Source organism: Dama dama, chromosome 32, assembly GCF_033118175.1.
Source record: "Dama dama isolate Ldn47 chromosome 32, ASM3311817v1, whole genome shotgun sequence".
NCBI classification, from domain to species: domain Eukaryota; kingdom Metazoa; phylum Chordata; class Mammalia; order Artiodactyla; family Cervidae; genus Dama; species Dama dama.
The window spans coordinates 47,280,646-47,300,733 of NC_083712.1; the positions used below are offsets into that span (position 1 = coordinate 47,280,646).

Below are 20,088 nucleotides of genomic sequence, written 5' to 3' on the forward strand. Positions count from 1 at the left end.
GGAGATACTTTTTGGAACTATGGAAGTTTCAGGGTGGATGGATTGGTTCAAGAAAGCTTAAACAGTGAGCTAGGTCTTAAAAGTTGAATAGGGGTCAAAGCTGTGTCTTCACCATTGTGTTGTTTGACCGACCAAGCAAGCTAAGCAATGATGACAGACCAGCCTTCACGGGCATGTTTCATCAAAATGTCCCTCCCATCTGCTTTGCACAGCCATCAGGAATCCAACTTTAGACATTCATTCCCAGGCTGTGGACCTACACTCTTCAAACAGCTTCTTTAAATCACAACTTTGGCTGAGAGGGGTGACTCATCCCAGGTTCCAAGCCATTAACATAGTGGTGTGAAGTCCTTTGGGCTTCCCAGGTGGCACTAGTGGTAAAGAACCCACCTACCAATACAGGAGACCTAAGAGACACGGGTTCAATCCCTGGGTCAGGAAGATCCCCTGGAGGAGGGCATGGCAACCCACTCCAGTGTTCTTGCCTGGAGAATCCCATGGACAGGGAAGCCTGGCGGGCTACAGTCCATGGGGTCACAAAGAGTCAGACATGACTGAAGCAACTATGCATGCCTGGGAAGTCGTTTGTCAAGCATTTTTTCTGGAGATGTTATTGAAAATCTTGTTTAGAGAAGATTTGCGCTGGAGGATAGGGCAAGGAAAAGAGATCGCTGAGTGCCCGAATGAAGAGCTAACACTTACTGAGTGTTCACAGTGTGCCGTGCACTGGTCCAAGACGTTTTTATGTATGAACCTATTTAATCATCACAGCATTAGAATGTTCCCATCTTACAGATGAGGAAACTGAAGTGCAGAGAAGAGACATGACTTGCACAAGGTCACTAAGAGCTCTGTGAGTAGGTGATCTGTCAGCAGTGGGGACTGAGCACCCAGAAGACTGCATGAGAATATCCAGGACTCAGGGGGAGGGAGAGAGATGATGAAAAGGCAGTCAGAAGTAGGAGGTCATCAAAAGCAACCTCACCTCCACACATGTTCTGTTGAGGACTAGGTGGTGGTGGTAACTGTCTGGATGGTGGTCGTGGTATTGAGGGTAAACGTAAGGTACCTGTGTCCACTGAACATAGTACAAGTAACATGAAAAGTGAAGATGAAAGTGTTAGTCACTCAGGTGTGTCCAACTCTTTGCAACCACATGGACTATAGCCTGCCAGGCTTCTCTGTCCATGGGATTCTCCAGGCAAGAGTATTGGAGTCAGTTGCCATGTCCTACTCCAGGGGATCTTCCCAACCGAAGGATTAAACCTGAGTCTTCTGCACTGCAGGCAGATTCCTTACTGTCTAAGCCACTGGATGCTCAAAAGTAACATATTCCTTTGTTAATAGTATTGTTCTCTTTGGATAGAAGGCGATATGTATGGTCAGGTACAAGATATACATTAGGTGGTTACATGTTGTGTTCACCTGAGGAGCACTTAATTACTAAATACATCCACATACATTATTTCATTTGAGTCTTAGAAAAATCCCATGAGCAATATTATGTTGCCCTTTTGCAAATGGCAAAACTGACACTTAGAGTCAGGAAGTGATCTTCCCAAGAGTAAGACCCTTCAGTCCCTCTCGGAACACTTAGGACTCCAGTCTTCCAAACTCATCCCGTCTCCCTCCACCAAGATGGACACCAGTGCAGCCCATTCGGTTTCTCATTTCACTTATCTTCCTGGAGAAATGCAACCCGATAGGTTCTTCAAAGGGGGAAATCTAACCTTCCTGTAAAAGGGAGAGGGAGGTGGATCCTGGCAGTTTTCTTGAGACAACAGGAGGTGGTTGTATAAGGACTGGGAAAGGGCACCCTGGCCATAGGAAAGAGTCTCTGCAAAGACTCTGTGGTGGGAATGAGCGTCCCAGGTTTGACATCCACGTGTCCAAAGGACAGAGAGCTGGAGGCGGAGGCACAGGAGCAAGGCTCAGTGGGACAGGCTGATAAATGCCACAGAGCCTGCGAGCTGCAGCAAGACCTGAGCACTTCATTCCAGTATTGATGGGAAGTCACCGGAAGATTCTCAGCAGCAGGGAAATCTACCCTGATGTACATTTTTCAAAGGTCATTCTGGCTGCTGTGTGGACCACGGATTGAAGGTGGTAGAGAGTGAAAGCTGGGAGACGAATTGTGAACATCAACAAGTGACTGGGAAAATTGAACAAGGCAATAAATATAGTGTACAAAGAACTTTCAAAGTCGTCATCAAATGATGGCTATTAATAGGTCAATGGCGGCTCATCAAACTAAGCCAACCAATGAGACTGTATCAGTTAACAGTACAAAAGATATGAAGTAGCAGATGAAGTGCTTCTCTGGATTTTAGTTTCCCTGTCCATTAGGCAGTAGAACAGTGTGTACTTCTGGGATGTTCATGAAGGTAAATCAAAGTAGCTAGTTCTGTACCCGGTCTGTAGTCAATGCTCAGCCAAACATGAGTCTCCTATTCCACATGACCCCACAAATAAAAGTCAGTGGATGTGTACATAGTCTGAGAATTCCACAGGGTTAAAATTTAGGGTTGGAATAAAAAATGTGAGCAGAAATAAGAGACCTTGGTGGCCTCATGCTCTACAATGATAATTCTACACACTCGCTGGGTTTGCAAAGCGTATTATGTATACATCCCCTGAATACAGAATATGGTTGGCGGTCTCAGTGCCCTGTGTTGATGGCCTTTTAATGCAAACTCAACACTCATAATTGGTGCCATGAAACCCCAGCCTGCTCAGCAGCCACTTGCTGAGCACTCTGGCATACTTCTGTTTCCCTTGTCTTAGCACTTCTCTGTGATATCAGCTTGCTTTTGTGTCCTGAAATACTTGCATATTTTCATATAATTCTTTTTTTGGATGGACACATTTATTTTCTATTATCTTTAATGAAATTTCCAGAGATAGGATGGTAAGTAGTTCTGTGGGATTCATGTTTGTTTCTTTTTGGAAAAGAACCCTTTAAGGTCAGTTCTGGGTCATTTGAGCCCTTAGAATTATGGTCATCTAACACAAATGCAATCATTCAAATTTAAATGCCCTGAGACACACAGGCCAATGTGTGTCTAGTCATTTTAGCAGCAGTTCACGTGCCCCCTCTAGTTTTTTTTTTTCCTTTGATTCTACTTATTTATCAATTTGCCTCATAACTGCCCAATTAAATTAATTCTCTTGATGTCTAGAATATGAAATATTAAAAGCCCGATGTTAACTGAGATCCATTTAGGAGCACATGCCTCAAGAACTATAAGATATTGTCATTGCCAGAGTCTTCCTTTTAAAAATGTATTTCCACTACTGTGCACATCTGTGTCCCAGGTAATCCTCAGAAGGACAGGTTTTTGTGTGAATGTGTATCTACATCCATTCCTGCAATCTACAAGACAACAGCCAGTTAACATCTGACTTTTAATGCTTTGAGCAGTAGATTCCAAAACAATTGATGAGTATTTTAATTATAATGCAAATTTAGTCCAAGGCGTGTAAAACATTTGCCTCTGAGAAGGAAGCTGCACATTTATCTGAAATCTGCCAGTAATTTGTTTTCTTACCTTAGATTTTCTTAACCCTGTGGATCTCAAACTCTGCTGGGTATCAGAACCTTCTGGAGAACTTGGTAAATATCCAAATTCCCAGGCCCCATCCTATCTCAATAAGCCTGGTCTCATTGGTTTGAGTTTAGGCGGAACCAAAGGATATGAACTAGGCATAGAAATAGCAGGAATCCTCATTACTATGCAGACATGGAAGTAACACAGTTCACAGTACCCACAGTCAGCTGAAGTGAAGGAGCCTGGAATTGTGTCTCGTCCTTCCTTGGGAATGGAATAGGAATTATGTTTGCCCTCTTCATCTTGGGAACTAAAATCCCACATGCTGCTCGGCACAGCCAAAACATTTTGGCTTCCCAGGTGGCGCAGTGGTAAAGAACCCGCCTGCCAGTGCAGGAGACATGAGAGACAGGGGTTCGATCCCCGGGTCAGAAAGATGTCCGAGGCGAGAATGGCAACCTCTCCAGTATTCTTGCCTGGAGAACCCCATGGACAGAGGAGCCTGGTGGGCTACAGTCCATGGCGTCTCAAAGAGTCGGACACGACTGAGTGGCTAACACTTTCTGTTCATCTTGGAAAGGAAACCAAGAACCCTCCTCAAATAAATCCTTCTTGAGCTTTCCTGTGACCCAGCCAGGACTTCTCATCCCAGAAGTGCCCCAGCCAAAAAACCTGCCAACTGAGCAACTGAATATCACTATCATGAGTGTAATTGCAGACCGTAATTACGAGCTTGGACATGGCTCCAATGAATGGAACTCTTTTCCCAAACCACCTCGGCTTCTTTTCTTAGGAAAATGGAAGGCAATCTTATTCCTTGTCTCAACCTCCAAATAACATCTCTTGCTTGGAAGAAATCCCCCGCTCTTGCTGGCCCAGGGGACGTGCTGAGCAACATTTAATGGGCTGTGCTATAAAGAAGAACATCCCCTTGGGTGAGGTCTCTTCCAGCATCTCTCATCCACACATGTTGACTAGCTCCCTTCACTGGGGAGCACTCTCTACCCAGTCAGGCTGTATTTCTTAATTTCTGTGCAGGCAAGGGAATTAACACCACATTTTAAGAATTTCTGCAAAAAAATCAAATGTTGGAGGCTCTACAAAAACACTGTGATAACTTTAACATTACTTACAAAGGAATATTGCACAATGTAATTTACTGAGGATTTAGAGTCTGTGACAGTTGAGTAGACATCCTGGAAACACACATGGGTGAGAACACATCTCACATCAGCAGAAACAGAATGAAACTCCTTTTGCAGAGTTAATCCTTGCATTCAGTGACTTTATATTCAGCTCATGAAAACATCAAATCCTCATGGATACTAGGTCCTTGAAAGAATTCTGCATAGCTGTGTTTCATCTGAAACGCCACACAATCTCCCAAGATCCTAATCTTTTGTTTTCTTTTCATGGGAAGTGAGAATAAATGCCCCTGACTGCACCAGTAGCTGGCACGGTGGAGTCCTGACCTCTAGGATTCACCATGCATTGAATAATGTCACCTAAACTGAGGAGAAAGACCCGGGTCTATTTCACACCCCTCACCCAGGGCCAAGCACAGATCTGATCACAGAGTGAATTTTCAGGGCTCTTCTCTGAATAAGATCAAATGTTACATCCCAAGCACTGTATGATTTTTTTTAAAGGGGATCATTTCTTACTGGCCAAGTGAGGGTATTTCAAGCTGCTGTATTTTCACTTACTGTGACAGAGAAATTGAGTGTTGGTTATTACTGCCTTGCTGTGACTCTGTTCGCAGTCTTCTCCTGTACTAGAAATGAAGTGGATAGGAGACAGGACTTCCACGAGGTAATCCCAAGACCAGGAATGGTAAACACAGCTTCCAAAGGGGGCTGGGAGCAGATGACACCTTTAGAGAAACCACCCTAACCAACATCTCTGAAGACATCCAGCAGCTTTACACAGGGGGCTGGTGAAAACCGAAAGCAGGTTTAACTCTTGCATTTAACAGTTTAAAATTTATCTTAAATGTCTGAAAAGCAGCTTTCAATTCCCAGTACTGCGCATAGATCAGGGCGGACCCGTCTCTCTGATATGGACATTTACAGTCCTTCGGTCATTTCAGCATAAAAGAAAATTCACTTATCAATTAATCTTTCCATCACTGTCTCTAATCACTTAAAAGTAGAACTCTATTTGTGTTTTTTCCTATTTTGACAGACAGAATTTCTGGAAGTATGGGTGACCAAATGGATTATGCTTTTTAATGTGAATGCATCCACAAATCATATATATTCACTTACTCTTTTTACTCTCTTCCTTATATCCGTGTTCAGTAAAGATATTCAAGGGGGTAAAATTTGCCCCCAGGGAAAGTTGGTGTGAGAGCGTTTTCATTATATTATCCAGCTGTTTCCCATTCTCTAAAGGGCAGACCTTCAAGCCCCTTGAAAGTGAGTAAGGAGCATCACATAGAAAGCCTTAACTGCCTGTATCTCAGCCCGAGACGCGGGCTTTTCCTTCTGTCATCAGAGCTCTTAATTTGCCCAACTAAAGCACAGTCTGCTGACTGCATCTCCTCTCGCCTGTTCGGGAGGACATGGAAGCCACTGGCACAGTTTCCCTGGAAAGACCCAGCCCCTTATGCTGGCCTGGCGGGGGTGGAAGGTGCCAAGGAGCCCGAGTTGTCACGGTCCTGTAGCCACGTGGCATGTCCCTCTCAGGGAACAGGGTGCCCCTCAGGTCAGCCGGTGATAACACCCAAGTCACACAAGGCCGCATCCTGGACGCTGTATGTCCCGAGGATCTGAAAAGTGGCCGCGGCCAGCCCTGACCCTCGAGACCTCACATGGTCATCTAAGCAGTGTCATAAACTGGTGCCCACTTGCTCCCGAGCCAGTGCCATCGGGAGCGGGGCTGGCGAGAGGGCGGCCTTTCCGTGGAGGAGCCGACGTCCTTTCTAGGCACTAAAAATCGGGAGAAATGCGTCGACTCCTCCGCAGGCAGTCCTATGCCGGGGGCTCCGGCCCGAGGCCGGCTCCCCATGCGTCTTACCGCCGCCGTCTGGTGGAAGGGTCCGGGCACGCAGCCAGCCCCCGTGGGCCCGGGAAGTGCTTGCCTTCCAGACCAATTCCTCTCGGCCCCGTCTTGACAGTGCCAACAGCCCCATCATGTCGTGTCTTTCAACCCTCCAGAAAATGGCCTTCCAGCCTGGGACAAGCCGAAGCCTTGTCCAGACGGCGAGCCGGAGTGGAAGCTCGTGGGAATGTCTGAAGGGTGCCTGCATCGGAAGAGCCACCCAGAGCGGCGTGGGCCCCTGAAACATGAGCAGTCGCCCCTCATCCAGGCCACCTGGACGAGCTCCATATTCCATCTGGACCACGACGACGTGAGCGATCAGAGCGCGCCCAGCGCCCAGACCTTCCAGACGGAGGAGAAGAAATGCAAAGGTAACCAGATGTTTGTGAGACCCGGGATGGCCACAGTAGTGACTCAGTGCTTGGCACCCCCCGAGCCCAGGTATGGTGTCTGTGGGGTTCCCCGGCAGCTCGTTTCCAAAGTGCATTTACCCCCAGACCTTCTGGGAAGCATAAAAGAAGTGGGTTTCCGAGGAGAGCAGTTCATTTCAGCTTCCTGTTGGGGCTACTTGGGGGAGAAGACATTTTTCTTTCCCTAATGAGCAGGAGGGTTGTTAGTTTTGGCTTCAGTTCTGTTTTCGAAGCTGAGTAGAAACAGACGCTGCTAGCATTACATAACTACTTGCTTTGAAGTGTGTGTGTGTGTGTGTGTGTGTGTGTGTGTGTGTGTGTGTGTGTGTGTACATGACTTTTCCCAGTTGTGCCAGGAGCTAATAGGATCTCCAAATCTACCTTTAACCTAAATAGACAGTTCACGCTCAAAAGAGAGGTTTGAAGTTGTTTTCTTTGACTCATTAAGCCCTGTGTCATCAACCTGAAAGGCGAGATTATGGTGTTAGGGGGTTGTCACCTCATAAAAAAATGTTAAACTGGCCTAAGTTTCTGATTGCATTAGATTTAACTGGTCTTCACCTCAGGTCGCCTTCGCCCTGACAGATGTCTTTGTGTTGATCGCTTTATGGTCTTAGGGCGTCCCAAAATCTTTGCTTCTTAAATCAGTTTGTGTCTTTAAATGTCCAAGTTCATGTGACCCTCCACCCTTTTTCCATTTAGCATTTTTTAAAAATAAAGTCTTTTTCCATGTTCTTTGAGGACTTTGATTCATGATCAAGTTTTTATGTGAAAGTATGTTGATTTACAATATTGTGTTAGCGTGATAAAATTTCAAATAGTGTGTCTGAAAATCTGCCAATCACATATCAAGATATATTAATGAAAGTTTGTAAAAAGCCCTATATATGAGCCATATAGGACCTTTGCAAACTGTTCTAAATTGAACATAAACACGTGATTCTGTCATCCTTCTCAAAAAACTGCTGGTCCTGTAACTTTTCTGAAAACTTGAAAAGCTCCTTGGAAGCACCAGTTGACCTTGGAAGCTGGGTGTGCAGATTGTCTCAAATGAAAACAGGATTATCTAAACAAATAATAAAATAGTGGTATGAGCTCTCATTTGAATGCAGTCAAAACCATCCATATTCTCTTGGGGAGGATCTGTGTTTGAACTGTCTCTCATCTTTATTACTTAGGAGACTGAGAGATTGAAAGGGATGTTTTGAAAAAGAGCAAAGTAAGTTTTTCCAAAGGAGTTGGGATATAGAACAGGTGTGTCTGTGTGTGTGTGTGTGTCTGTGTGTGTGTGTGCACGTTTGTTTGAAATACAATCGAGAGTTAATCTTAAAATCTGTAACCACATCGTAGTTTCAAATTTTAGGAGCTGGCATCAAAAACACATCAGTCCTTGGTTTACAGGGAACTGTAGTGTCCTCATGATCTAAGGACCCACAAACTGAATTTGACTTATTCCTGATTGGTACCCATATTCATTCACTCACTCATGGGTCCATCTCCGTCGTTTGTGAGAAATCTTGGCCTTGCATATGTAGAGTTTTTGACAACTGTACACCTTCCAGTTTATTGGTAAACCTTGAAAGCAAAAGGAAAGAGTTTCTATTTGGTTTCCAAGACCCTAAGGCCTGTAAATACAGCGATTAAGGTCGCGGATTTTTGAGTCTACCGTATTTGGGCTAGAATCTCACCCTTTCCACTAGCCATCCTTGAACAAAGCTATGATTGCTGACAGAATTGAATTAGATAACGTGTCGCTATTTAAGCACAGCACCCCTCATCGTGGTCTCTGAACGTCAGCGTCATCCTTGCTGTGATCACTCTTATTGGCTCGGCGTCATTACATCACACAGATCCCCTGGGCCGCGCTCTGGTGAGGGAAGGAGGAGGCCAGGACATTTGGGTGCGGTGTGGGGCGTGAAGTTTCTGGGAGGTTAGACTTCACCATCCATTTTGCATTCATTCAGCTCTCTTTTGCTGCAAGGCAGAGAATTGTTTCGTAGGAGAACGTAATTAAACTCTTGAATGAAAGCCCTTCCTCCAGATTCTAGTTGTAAAAGGAACACAGCAAAGGTAAATACTGCTGTAGTTTCCAGAGCAACCGCCAGGATCCTCGTTGGCATGGATGTGGGGCAGTGCCTGGGTTCAGCATGGGGAGTCGGGGGATGCCTACGCGGTCGTGGCCGAAACCTTGTAACTTCACGCCTTCCCAGTGGACACCCGTGTTTGATGAGGTGGCAGAGAGGCCGGGGAAACATCTGGATTAGATGCTTTTCTTTCCGGAGTTGGGTCCTCTCTGGTACTTGCCAGCTGCCTCTTCACAGGCACTGTGGAAGAGCTGTCTTACCCAGGCTGGGCACTCATCTCCTGGCTCTCTCTGTCTAGCCTGCAGGCGCGCTCGATATCGCTTTCCTGGGCTGCCATTCCATGCATCCCATCTGTGTTTATTAACTGGCTACTAAGTGCAGGACATTGTCCTTCACAGCCGTGAAGAAAAAATAGCAGCAGAGTCAAAAATCCATCCAAGTTCCCCCATTTCCAGGACCCCAAGTGGAACTGGTGAGAACCAACTAACCCTTTGGCCATCTGATGTGACGAGCCGACTCACTGGAAAAGACCTGATGCTGGGGAAGATTGAAGACAGGAGGAGAAGGGGAAGACAGAGGATGAGATGGTTGGATGGCATCACCGACTCAGTGGACATGAGTTTGAGCAAACTCTGGGAGATGGTGTAGAACAGAGAGGCCTTTTTCCATGGGGCTGCAAAGAGTCAGACACAACTGAGCAACTGAACAACAATAACGACTAATCCTTAAAGGATACAAAGTCAAGGGTCTGCAGTGGAGAAGCCCAAAGAACAAATAGACTGCTTGAAGTTGTGCTAAAACTCATCTCCCAAATCAGTGATCTAGCCACTCTAGACCAAGGCACCTATGAGTGTGGTTCGCGGTTGGATTGTTGTTTAGTTGCTAAATGGTGTCCAACTCTTTCTGACCCCAGGGACTGTTGCTCACAAGGCTCCTCTGTCCATGGCATTTCCCGGCAAAAATACTGGAGTGGATTGCCATTTCTTTCTCCAGGGGATCTTTCAACCCAGGGATGGAACTCATGTTTCCTACAGGCTAATTCTTTACCTCTGAGCCGCTGAGGGAGCCCTTGTGGTTGGGGACCCTGCTGCAAACTCTTACTTCCTACCTGTCTCTGTTGATGCAAGTACAGAAACGGAGAGGAAGCTTTACAGACTGTCATTACCGAAAAGCACTGCCACTGGCTTTCAAAGGCATGCCCAGTGGATCCCTCTCACTGACCGGTGTAGACTCTAGTTGGATGTTCTCAAAATCACCAGTCAGTCACGCGGTGCAGAGCCCATGTAAAAGTCTGCTGCAGCAGAATCAAGGATTGGGCCGTCCCGGACTGGCTGTTTTGTAAATTGTTTGAGATTTACTGATACATGCTTTGTAGCGTTCTTCATGTTTTTCTTTAGGCTTATTTTTGGTAGGTATCAAATGTCTTCTTTCTCGGGTTGATCGCAGTACAGTTTTTATTTCAGTCTAGGCGTATGCGTGCTCCTATGTGTTACAGTCATTCTAAGGAAACTAACTGGTAACATGTTTAAATAAAAAGAGCGCCCTGGAGCCCTGACATTCTGCTACAGATCCCACAGTTGAAATCTGCTGTAGTGCCGGAGGCTCTTTCCACCCAGAAGCCAGCGATCCGATTCCGTCCCGCGAGCCACGCTCCACCTCCGCGTAGTTTTTGCAACAACGTGAACTGATTACTCAGCCGTGAGGACGGCCCGACTCGCGCCCACCTCCTCCCCTCCCAGAGTCTGAGATGGTGCACCACCTGGACCTTCTTAGACATGCAGAATCTCAGGCCCCACAAAACTGAACTGGACGTTCTGGAAAGGGGCCCAGGAATCTGCCTGTCGATCAGTCCTAAGAGATCCTTCAGGCGTGAGTATCAGGAGGTGCCTGCCATCACGCACAAGCTCTTAGCGGCAGTAAAGGAAAGGGTCTGCCACCTAGTGGACACCGGGGGAATGTGCATCCATAGTCGTTACTGATGTGAGAGCTGGACCGTGAAAAAGGCTGAGAGCTGGGTGAAGAATTGATGCTTTTGAACGGTGCTGTTGGAGAAGACTCTTGAGAGTCCCTGGGACTGCAAGGAGATCCAACCAGTCCATCCTGAAGGAAATCAGTCCTGAATATTCATTGGAAGGACTGATGCTGAAGCTGAAATTCCAATACTTTGGCCACCTGATATGAAGAACCAACTCATTGGAATAGACCCAGATGCTGGGAAAGATTGAAGGCAGGAGGAGAAGGGGACAACAGGGGACGAACTAGCACCACTGACTAACAGACATGACTCTGAGCAAACTCTCGGAGATGGTGAAGGACAGGAGCCTGCGTGCTGCAGTCCACGGGGCCACAGAGTTGGATGCGAACAGCGATTCCCTTCCCTAAGTACACTGGGGAGCCCCCAGGTCTCCTCCCGGGTTTGGCCTTCCCTTAGGCGTGGCTTATCTTGATTGCCAGCTGGGTTGCGCTGATTACTCACTCCCATAACCGCCCTCTGGGACTTGAACCCTTCTTGAGAATCCCACTCTGTCTAACTGGAGTCCAGCTCCTCTTTCAAGCTCTTGCAAGGCTTCTCCTCGCAAACCTCTGTGCCCTCCTGAGCTTCTCTCTGGGGACCAGAGTCCTGCCAGCCCCGCGGGGATGGGTCCTGGACAGGTGCACGCATCCCTGGAGCTGGATCTTGCCAGCCTTGTGGAAGCCAGACAGCCAGCCTTCCATCCCTGGATGTTTGCCCTTGGTGTCCATCAGGGAGCTTCCTGAAACACTTGAACCTGGTGGGAAAAACAAGGCAGAGAATGACCCATTTTTTCCTGGAATTAGGAAAAAAGCAGCAATCTGGGGAGCTCACTGAATTTCCTCTGTAGGTCTGCTCTGTGCTTGACAGCAAGAGAAGTGAATCTCAGATACCCAGGAAGACAAGAAAAGACAGTCAAAATAATCTTACTGACAAGGTACTTTCTCTCACTATAAAAGCCTCCCATATACAAGGATTGAAGATTTCCCAAAAGTTCAACAGATATTACTTTTAAAAATCATTTGTAATTCCATCCTCAAAGGATATGAAGATCTTGATTATATTTCAGTCTTTCTCCTGTGTATATCTATTTTTTTTACAAACTTGGAATCACTTTTAACCAACTGTTCAGGCTTAACAATATATCATCCACATGTTCCTTTGTCATTAAATATCCTTCTGAATCCTGACTTTTATTGGCTATAGATTATCCTTGCTTATAGGTATCATTTGTTAAACCAGTCCCCAAGATTTAGACAAGTTAAAGTAATTTTTAAAACTATTTCTTATGTTCACAAAGGGCAGACTATTAACTCATGCTCTCCAGAAGGAGGGGGGCCAGGGAATGAATCAAACCAATGGCAACCATTTTAAATGATGTATAATTCTCATCTACCAAAATAACAAAGTGGTCTAAAAATAAGAGACGTGAAGTCAAGTCATGGAGCACTTTATAATCCTTCAAGTTAGACATTCGGGTTCTCAGCACATGACCACTATCTTTGTCCTTAAGTGAAATACAAGGACATCTTCAGGTTGGCAAGTGTTTGAGAAGGTGGGGGATTAAAAGGTTTGAGCCCTTCCACCAGGAGACCATCTGCTCATCCATCTCCGCTCTCCTCTCTGCCCTGGCTCCCCATCCATCAGGAGGCGCGGTCCCACGAGAACACCAGGACTCATATGCCTCAAGGGCACCGGGGAGGCTCGGCCATCAGCAGGAGAATAAGTGCTCTCTGGCGCACGGAGAGCTCTGAGATCTGATACTTCAAAGGCAGGGAAGCACACCCACCAGTGTGGCGGACAGAAATAGGAGGGCTAGCGAAGAAAGAAAAGCCATCAGCTCAAGGGAGGGGAGGGGACCAGAGAACAGCAAATGTCGACGGCAAGCAAACCTCAGAAATTCAGAGCTCTGTTCCACTCGACCGCAGTTTTCATTGAGATGCAGCATGAGGCAGTGGGGGGACCATGGGCTTTTTGAGGCCAGTGAAGCAGCATCTTTTGGGCTCCCCTGGTGGTTCGGATGGTAATGAATCCGCCTGCAATGCGGGAGACCTGGGTTCGATCCCTGGGGCAGGAAGATCCTCTCAAGGAGGGCATGGCAACCCGCTCCAGTATTCTCACCTGGAGAATCCCCGTGGACAGAGGAGCCTTGCAGGCTACAGTCCATGGGGTTGCAAAGAGGACAGAGGAGCCTTGCAGGCTACAGTCCATGGGGTTGCAAAGAGTTGGACACAGCCGAGTAACTAAGCCCAGCACAGCAGCATCTGTTACAATGTAAAATGCAGGTGTGCTCTGACCCTGCTGTCCCTCTTAAAATAGTCTGTCCCATGGAAATACAGTACCCAAGGGCACACAGCTCTGTGCTCAGAAGTTTTCTTTGCACCTTTGTTTTTATAACTGAGAAACTAGAAGGAAACGGCATGTCGTCGATCCAGAGGGGAATGAGCAAACAATTTATGGTATACGTAAAGCATCCACTGGAAAACAGGTTTTTTTAAAGAGTGGCATTAGGAAAATTTAATGGAGAAGCAGCCGTTCATTATCATGTAATCCCACAACCAGTTTTAAAAGTCTGTAATTGTGTGAGCACAAATGTGCAGGGAAAAATGTTCGCGGAGACAGATCACCCTGTGACAGTAGACACCTTGAAAAGGAAAGTGTGGAATAAAGGATGTTATTAGCTCGATACACAACAGCATTTAACATTTCTTACAACTCCATTAATGGATAACTGGTGTAGTTCTTCTTTTAATGTTAAGATCCTATGCCTCACAGTCAGTCAGACTTAAGTTGACTGCTGACTCTTTCATTTAACTTCTCTGAGCTGAGTCCACTTAATTTTGAATGAGGTAATAATACCCAATGGTTTCCCCAGTGGCTCGGCAGTAAAGAACCGGCCTGCCAATGCAAGAGACACAGGCAGGAAATACAAGTTTGACCCGTGGGTCAGAAAGATCCCCCGGGGAAAGGAAATGGCAACCTAGTCCAGTATTCTTGCCTGGAAAATTCCAGTCCATGGGGTCACAAAAGAGTCAGACATGACTGGGCGCCTAGACAACAACAACAATAGTACCAAGTTTTCAGATTTGTTGTAAAAATGAAAGCTAATGTGTGTAAAGCACTGTGCCTGCCACTTAGGAGAGATGAGTGATGACTTGTTCTGATAACTGCTCTGAAAATACCAATAATTTCTTGGCTTGGTGCCCCCCTCCTCCTGCAGTTTTTGTTACCCTTTTGGACCTTGAAATACATTGATGACCTTGTTGTTTAGTCACTCAGTCATGTCTGACTCTTTGTGACCCCATGGACTGCAGCACGCCAGGCCTCCCTGTCCATTACCAACTCCCAGAGTTTGGAGGCACTCAAACTCATGTCCATCAAGTTGGTGATGCCATCCAACCAGCTCATCCTCTGTTGTCCCCTTCTCCTCCCGCCTTCAATCTTTCCCAGCATCAGGGTCTTTTCTAATGAGTCGGCTCTTCTCATCAGGTGGCCAAAGTATTGGAGTTTCAGCTTCAGCATCATTCCTTCCAATGAATATTCAGGATTGATTTCCTTTAGGATTGACTGGTTTGATCTCCTTGCAGTCCAATTGATGAGCTAGATACACATAAATGAAGAGAAGCAGAACAAACCATCACATACACAGCTAGAGGACAGGCTTAAACGACCAAGAAAAGAATCCATAGCAACAACCAAAGTATTTTTTCAAACTCTTTAAATAGTTTAAAAAATTAAGTACAAAACGCAGAAAAGTATGAAAGAGCTGAAATGAAATTTGCACCAGGCAGTCTGCTTCAGCATCAAAGCTCTTTACCACTATACTCCTATAGCTGTTCATTCCCTTCTCCAGGGGATCTTCCTGACCCAGGGGTCAAACCCATGTCTCCTGCATTGCAGGCAAATTCTTGACCACCTGGGTCACCAGGGAAGCCCTAAAAGTTAGTTGCTCAGTCATGTCTGACTCTGCGACCCCAGGGACTGTAGCCCACCAGGTTCCTCTGTCTGTGGAATTCTCTGGGCAAGAATGCTGGAGAGGGTGGCCATTCCCTTCTCCAGGGGATCTTCTGACCCAGGGATCAAGCCCAGGTCTCCTGTATTACAGGCAGATTCTTCACCATCTGAGCCACGGTGTAACACAAAAGGGTGAGAGGATTCCAGGTGCCCTGAGGAAGAAATCTAAAACTGCGAGAAGATGCTGGTCTGCCCGGAGCGGGTGCTACAGGGCAGTAAGGCCTGCCAGGACGGAGCGGGGGGCTCAGCATGTGCCTAGCTTTACCCTCGAAGCTCACATTCCGGCCCTGCCACTTATCAGCTGTTGAACCCTGAGCTAGTCACTTAGCCTGCCTAAGCCTGTTTCCTCATCTATCAAATGGGGACCCCCCCCCCCATCCAACCGTGGAAAGAAAGAAGTGCTTAGATGATTTCACAGGACTACTGTGAGTGCTCAATAAATAGAAGTTATTTTCTCATCATGAACTTTGGAAACAATATGAGAAGCAGACAGGATATTAGGCCGTAGAATGCCCACGTGAGAATAATCACTAAGTAGACACTAACAGGATTGAAATCTCTAATGCCAAGGATGTAAGGGAAGTAGGGGGAACAGACACAGCAGCCAAGCTCTACGATGCTCCCCACAGGTAGTTTCAGACAGAACCGGGGACAGCTTATTGACCTTGCGTTGAAACTGAAAAGGTATTATTGGGAGGGTCACTCTTACAAAGACACCACAGGTGACCATTGTAATTCAAAGTCCTTTACTTCTCCCATGCCCTGAATGCCTGTAATTCCATTATGGCCCTTTCTCTGTCTTTCAAAATGCAGACCTCCTGGTTGGATATCTTATCAAGTCACTAGCATCTCCAAGTGGAGAACTGGGTCAGATTTCTTTCCTCCTTGACAGGATCCAGTAAAGACAATGGAAGGAGGCCATGAAAAATGTGAGGGTCCTAGGGAAATGGATGAGAGAGAGGAAACGAGCGGGACCCCTGGCGGCACTGTACAGGTTGTCAGGTTGTGCACTGCACAGTAGGAGTGAGTTCACCACAGACTCGGTGCCCTGAAAACAAACGTCACCCACCTCACCGCTGGCCAGGAGCTGACCCTGACACAGGATGAAAATACAGACATTCCAGTCACATTTAGACAGATGTGTGAATGGCATATTGATCATTGGCTATCAACGTATTCCAAGACTGATAACACTCTTTCGTATGATTTAAATCTGCTAAGAGAATTTCCTGGTGGTCCAGTGGTTAGGACTCTGCACTTACACTGCTGAGGGCCCAGGTTCAATCCCCAGTAGAGAAACTAAGATCCTGCAAGTCTCACAGTGTGACAAAAAAAATTTTTTTGCTAACAGAATAAAACTTAAATGTCCATGCACACACACATAATTAACTAGACAGAAGGAATCCTTTCACAATGTGTTAATATATCAAATGATCATATATGTTTTAAATGTCTTGCAACTTTATTTGTCAATTATACCTAAATAAAGTTGGAAAAAAGACATTCTGAGAACCCTCACGTTACACAGCAGGCCAGCAGCATCAAGTTTTGGGGGTGTTGCCCAGCCTGTAGAAGGCATGTAGGGACTGTTTAGACAGAAGACCATGATTTGATTCTTGGCTCTGACACTTTCCAGCTGTTTAACCTTGGACAAATCACTGATTCTCTCCCACAAACACCATAATCAAAGATGAGTCAACCACACAGAAGCAAGGACATCAGCCTACACTCCAAGTTAAATGTCCATTGACAGAGGACTGGATAAAGAAGATGTGGTACACATAAACAATGGAACACTACTCAGCCATAGCAAAGAATGAAACAATGCCATTTGCAGCAACACAGGCGGACCTAGAGATGATCGTACTAACTGAAGTCAGAGAAGGACAAATATGATATCACTTACTTGTGGAATTTAACTTTCATAAAAATAAATGAACTGATTTACAAAACAGAAACAGACTGATAGATTTTGAAAACAGACTTAACTGTCACCAAAGGGGAAAGATGAGGGGAGGGCGGGATGAACTAGGAGTTTGAGATTGACAGACACACACTATTATATGTAAACCAGATGACCCACAGGACCGCCTGTAGAGCCCAGGGGGCTCTCCTCAGTATCTTATAATAACCTATATGGGAAGAGTCGGAAAGAGAACGAATACGTGTGCATGTATCACTGATTCACTTTGCGGTACTCTTGAAACTAGCATGACATTGTAAATCAAATGCACTCCAATAAAATTTTTTGAATTAAAAATAAATTACCATTTTAGAGATGTAGAAATTTTAGACAGTTCCCAGTGGTCTTAGTGGTGAGGATCCCAGGCTTTCACTTCATAGCCCAGGGTTCAATCCCTGGTCAGGGTTCAGATTCCACAAGCCATGCAGGGCAGCCAAAAAAAAAAAAGAAGATAAGTAGAAACAAATATAAAATAATGACAAAAATAAAATACAGTAAAGCACAGTAGCCCTCCAATACGATAACCATATTTCCCCTTATGGGGAAAATGGAGCAAAATACATTAAATCAATGAAAGTGAAAAAAAGTGAAAGTGTTACTCGCTCAGTCGTGGCTCTTTGCGACCCTATGGACTGTAGCCCGCCAGGCTCCTCAGTCCGTGGGATTCTCCAGGCAAGAATGCTGGAGTGGGTAGCCATTCCCTTCTCCAGGGGATCTTCTGGAGAAAAGGATGAAGACAACGTGGAACATATATATACAAGACACTACTACTCAGAGTCAAACCTGGGTTTCCTGCATGGCAGGCAGATTCTTACCGTCTGAGCCACCAGGGAAGTCCAGTACTGGCCCCCCAAAACCTAAGCTTTTAGCATCATAAAAACACAGCCCCACCCCCAGGACAAACTGGGAAAGGTCAGTCACCTTCTATGCCTCGCTCAGCATTCTTACTGAACTCTGGGCTGGCTTTCTCCAGGGACAGAGCAACCTCAAGCTATTCTCAGTTCTTGAGTAGGTCTGGGCCTCCTCCTCTTTCTGTTTCTGAAAACCTACTCCTGTCTATAATAAACTTCTCCCCGAGAAGGTGTTGGGAACCGGTACTGCCCTCTCTCCTTCCCTCTGCAGGGCAGAGCCTCTGGGTTTTGAGAGCCCCAGAGAAGCAGAAACTCCAAGCCAAGAGCATTACCTGATAGTGGCATCATAGACAAAGTGGGCAGGTCCCCTGGCGACCATTTCGCCTACACTTGTTACCTGCATTGACACATGAGTGATTACTCCCGTCTGTGAGTAATGCCTTTAGAAATTAGCCTTGGCTCTGGACCAGTTCAGCCTCTTTGACTAGAACTCTTTCTCTACAAAGATACCAGAAATCCAGAACCAGCCAGGCTTTGGAAAGAGTGTCAGAAATCCTCCACGGAAGAAAGCCGTTCTCCACGGCATCGACTGAAAAGCAGAACGGTTGCCTCTGGTGAATGACTGTCCTCATGACATTTGTCGATTTGCCTTAAACAAGAGACTTGACTTCATTCACATTTACTGCCTCTTAAAATATAGAACGATATTGCCAATATGACTATTTAACTCAATTAGCCATGCTGTGAAGTCACACAGCCTGAGCTAGAATGCTGTCCGGGGGTGGACAGTTTATCCGTGAGTGGAAGGTTTTACCCCAACTCCCTGCTCATACTTGCCCCATAACATGCAGCTACAAAGGCCATACTATTTTAAGCCGAGCCTCAGAATTAATGAAAAGATGCTTATTTGGCGCTTTGTTAGCCTGGCTCTGGAAAGAACGTCTTATAATAAGCCTAAGATATAAAACTAAAGGTCAAAACTATGTAAGTAAAGAAGCTTCTGCCCTTTACAGGGAAAAAATACATGTTAATTTTTGCAGGAGTTTCAGATGACTGTTTCCAAGGGAACAAGTATCTGAAATGGGTTTATCTCATTTAATATTCATGGCTGGACATGGGGATAGTCCTTTCCTATTATCCCTTTCTGGTTACACATGATATGCTTATTCTTAACTTGCTTTTGACGTGATTGTTCTATGTTTGAATCTCATTTCTTCCACAAAGGAAATAAATGTTCATTCTCATGTTTTAAAATATTTTGTAAAATTAATAATATAAGCCTTTAAGAATGAAGAATATTATGAATAGTGGTGATCACTACAAAAGAAAATAACAGTAATCGATTTGACATACTTTACTCAGATGAGTCAAAGGCTATTGAACTTGGCTTCTTGTTTTATTGCAAATTGGCTTACTTTTCAGTTTTTTCTTCCACTTCTATTGAGATGTAATTGACATCCAGCACTGTATAAGTTTAATGTGTACAGCATGATTTGACTCACATAATGAAAGGATGACCACAAGCGTAATAAACATCCCTCATCCCATACAGAGACAAAATCAAACAAATAAAAGCAAATATTTCTCCTTGTGAGGAGCATTCTTTGCACTTACTCTCTTAACAACTTTCACCTATAACACACAATGATGTTAATTATGGGCTTCCCTAGTGGCTCAGACGGTAAAGAATCTGCCTGCAATGCAGGAGACCTGGGTTTGATCCCTGGGTCGGGAAGATCCCCTGGAGAAGGGAATGGCTATATCTGCCATGCTGTACATAACATCCCTGATACTTACTTATCTTATTGCTGGAAATTTATCCCTATGACCCAAAACACTGTGTCAGTTCTGGGGCACAGCTTAATGATTCGATACTTCTGTGCATGTCCAATGGATCATGTTTACCACCAAATCTGCTTACTCTTGAGGTTGGTTTCTGTTTTTTCATTTGTTTTCTTTGTTTTGGTTTCTGTCTTTAAACGTTGAATTGGAAAAAGAAAATTGGTGGCAGGAGACTATCATGTCTGAAGTTTGAATGAGTTGTGTGTTTTCTTAGAAAATCTGTTAAGGCAAATGTATAAATTTCTCTCCATTCGATTTTAAAGTGATCTCAGCTTTACCAAAAAGTGGAAATGAATGGTGCAGAGAATGCACATACACCCTTC

The 20,088-nt window shown here is 45.4% G+C and overlaps 1 protein-coding gene across 5 annotated transcripts in view; it reads left to right on the forward strand.

Moving 5' to 3' along the window:
• Nucleotides 1–20,088, forward strand: part of THRB (thyroid hormone receptor beta) — a 416,080-nt gene that overhangs the window by 329,226 nt on the left and 66,766 nt on the right. For all 5 annotated transcript variants that reach the window (XM_061134940.1, XM_061134937.1, XM_061134939.1 and 2 more), the window contains exon 4: nucleotides 6,707–6,961. In XM_061134940.1, coding sequence (XP_060990923.1) covers nucleotides 6,707–6,961 — 255 coding nt within the window. The remainder of the gene's footprint in view (nucleotides 1–6,706; nucleotides 6,962–20,088) is intronic.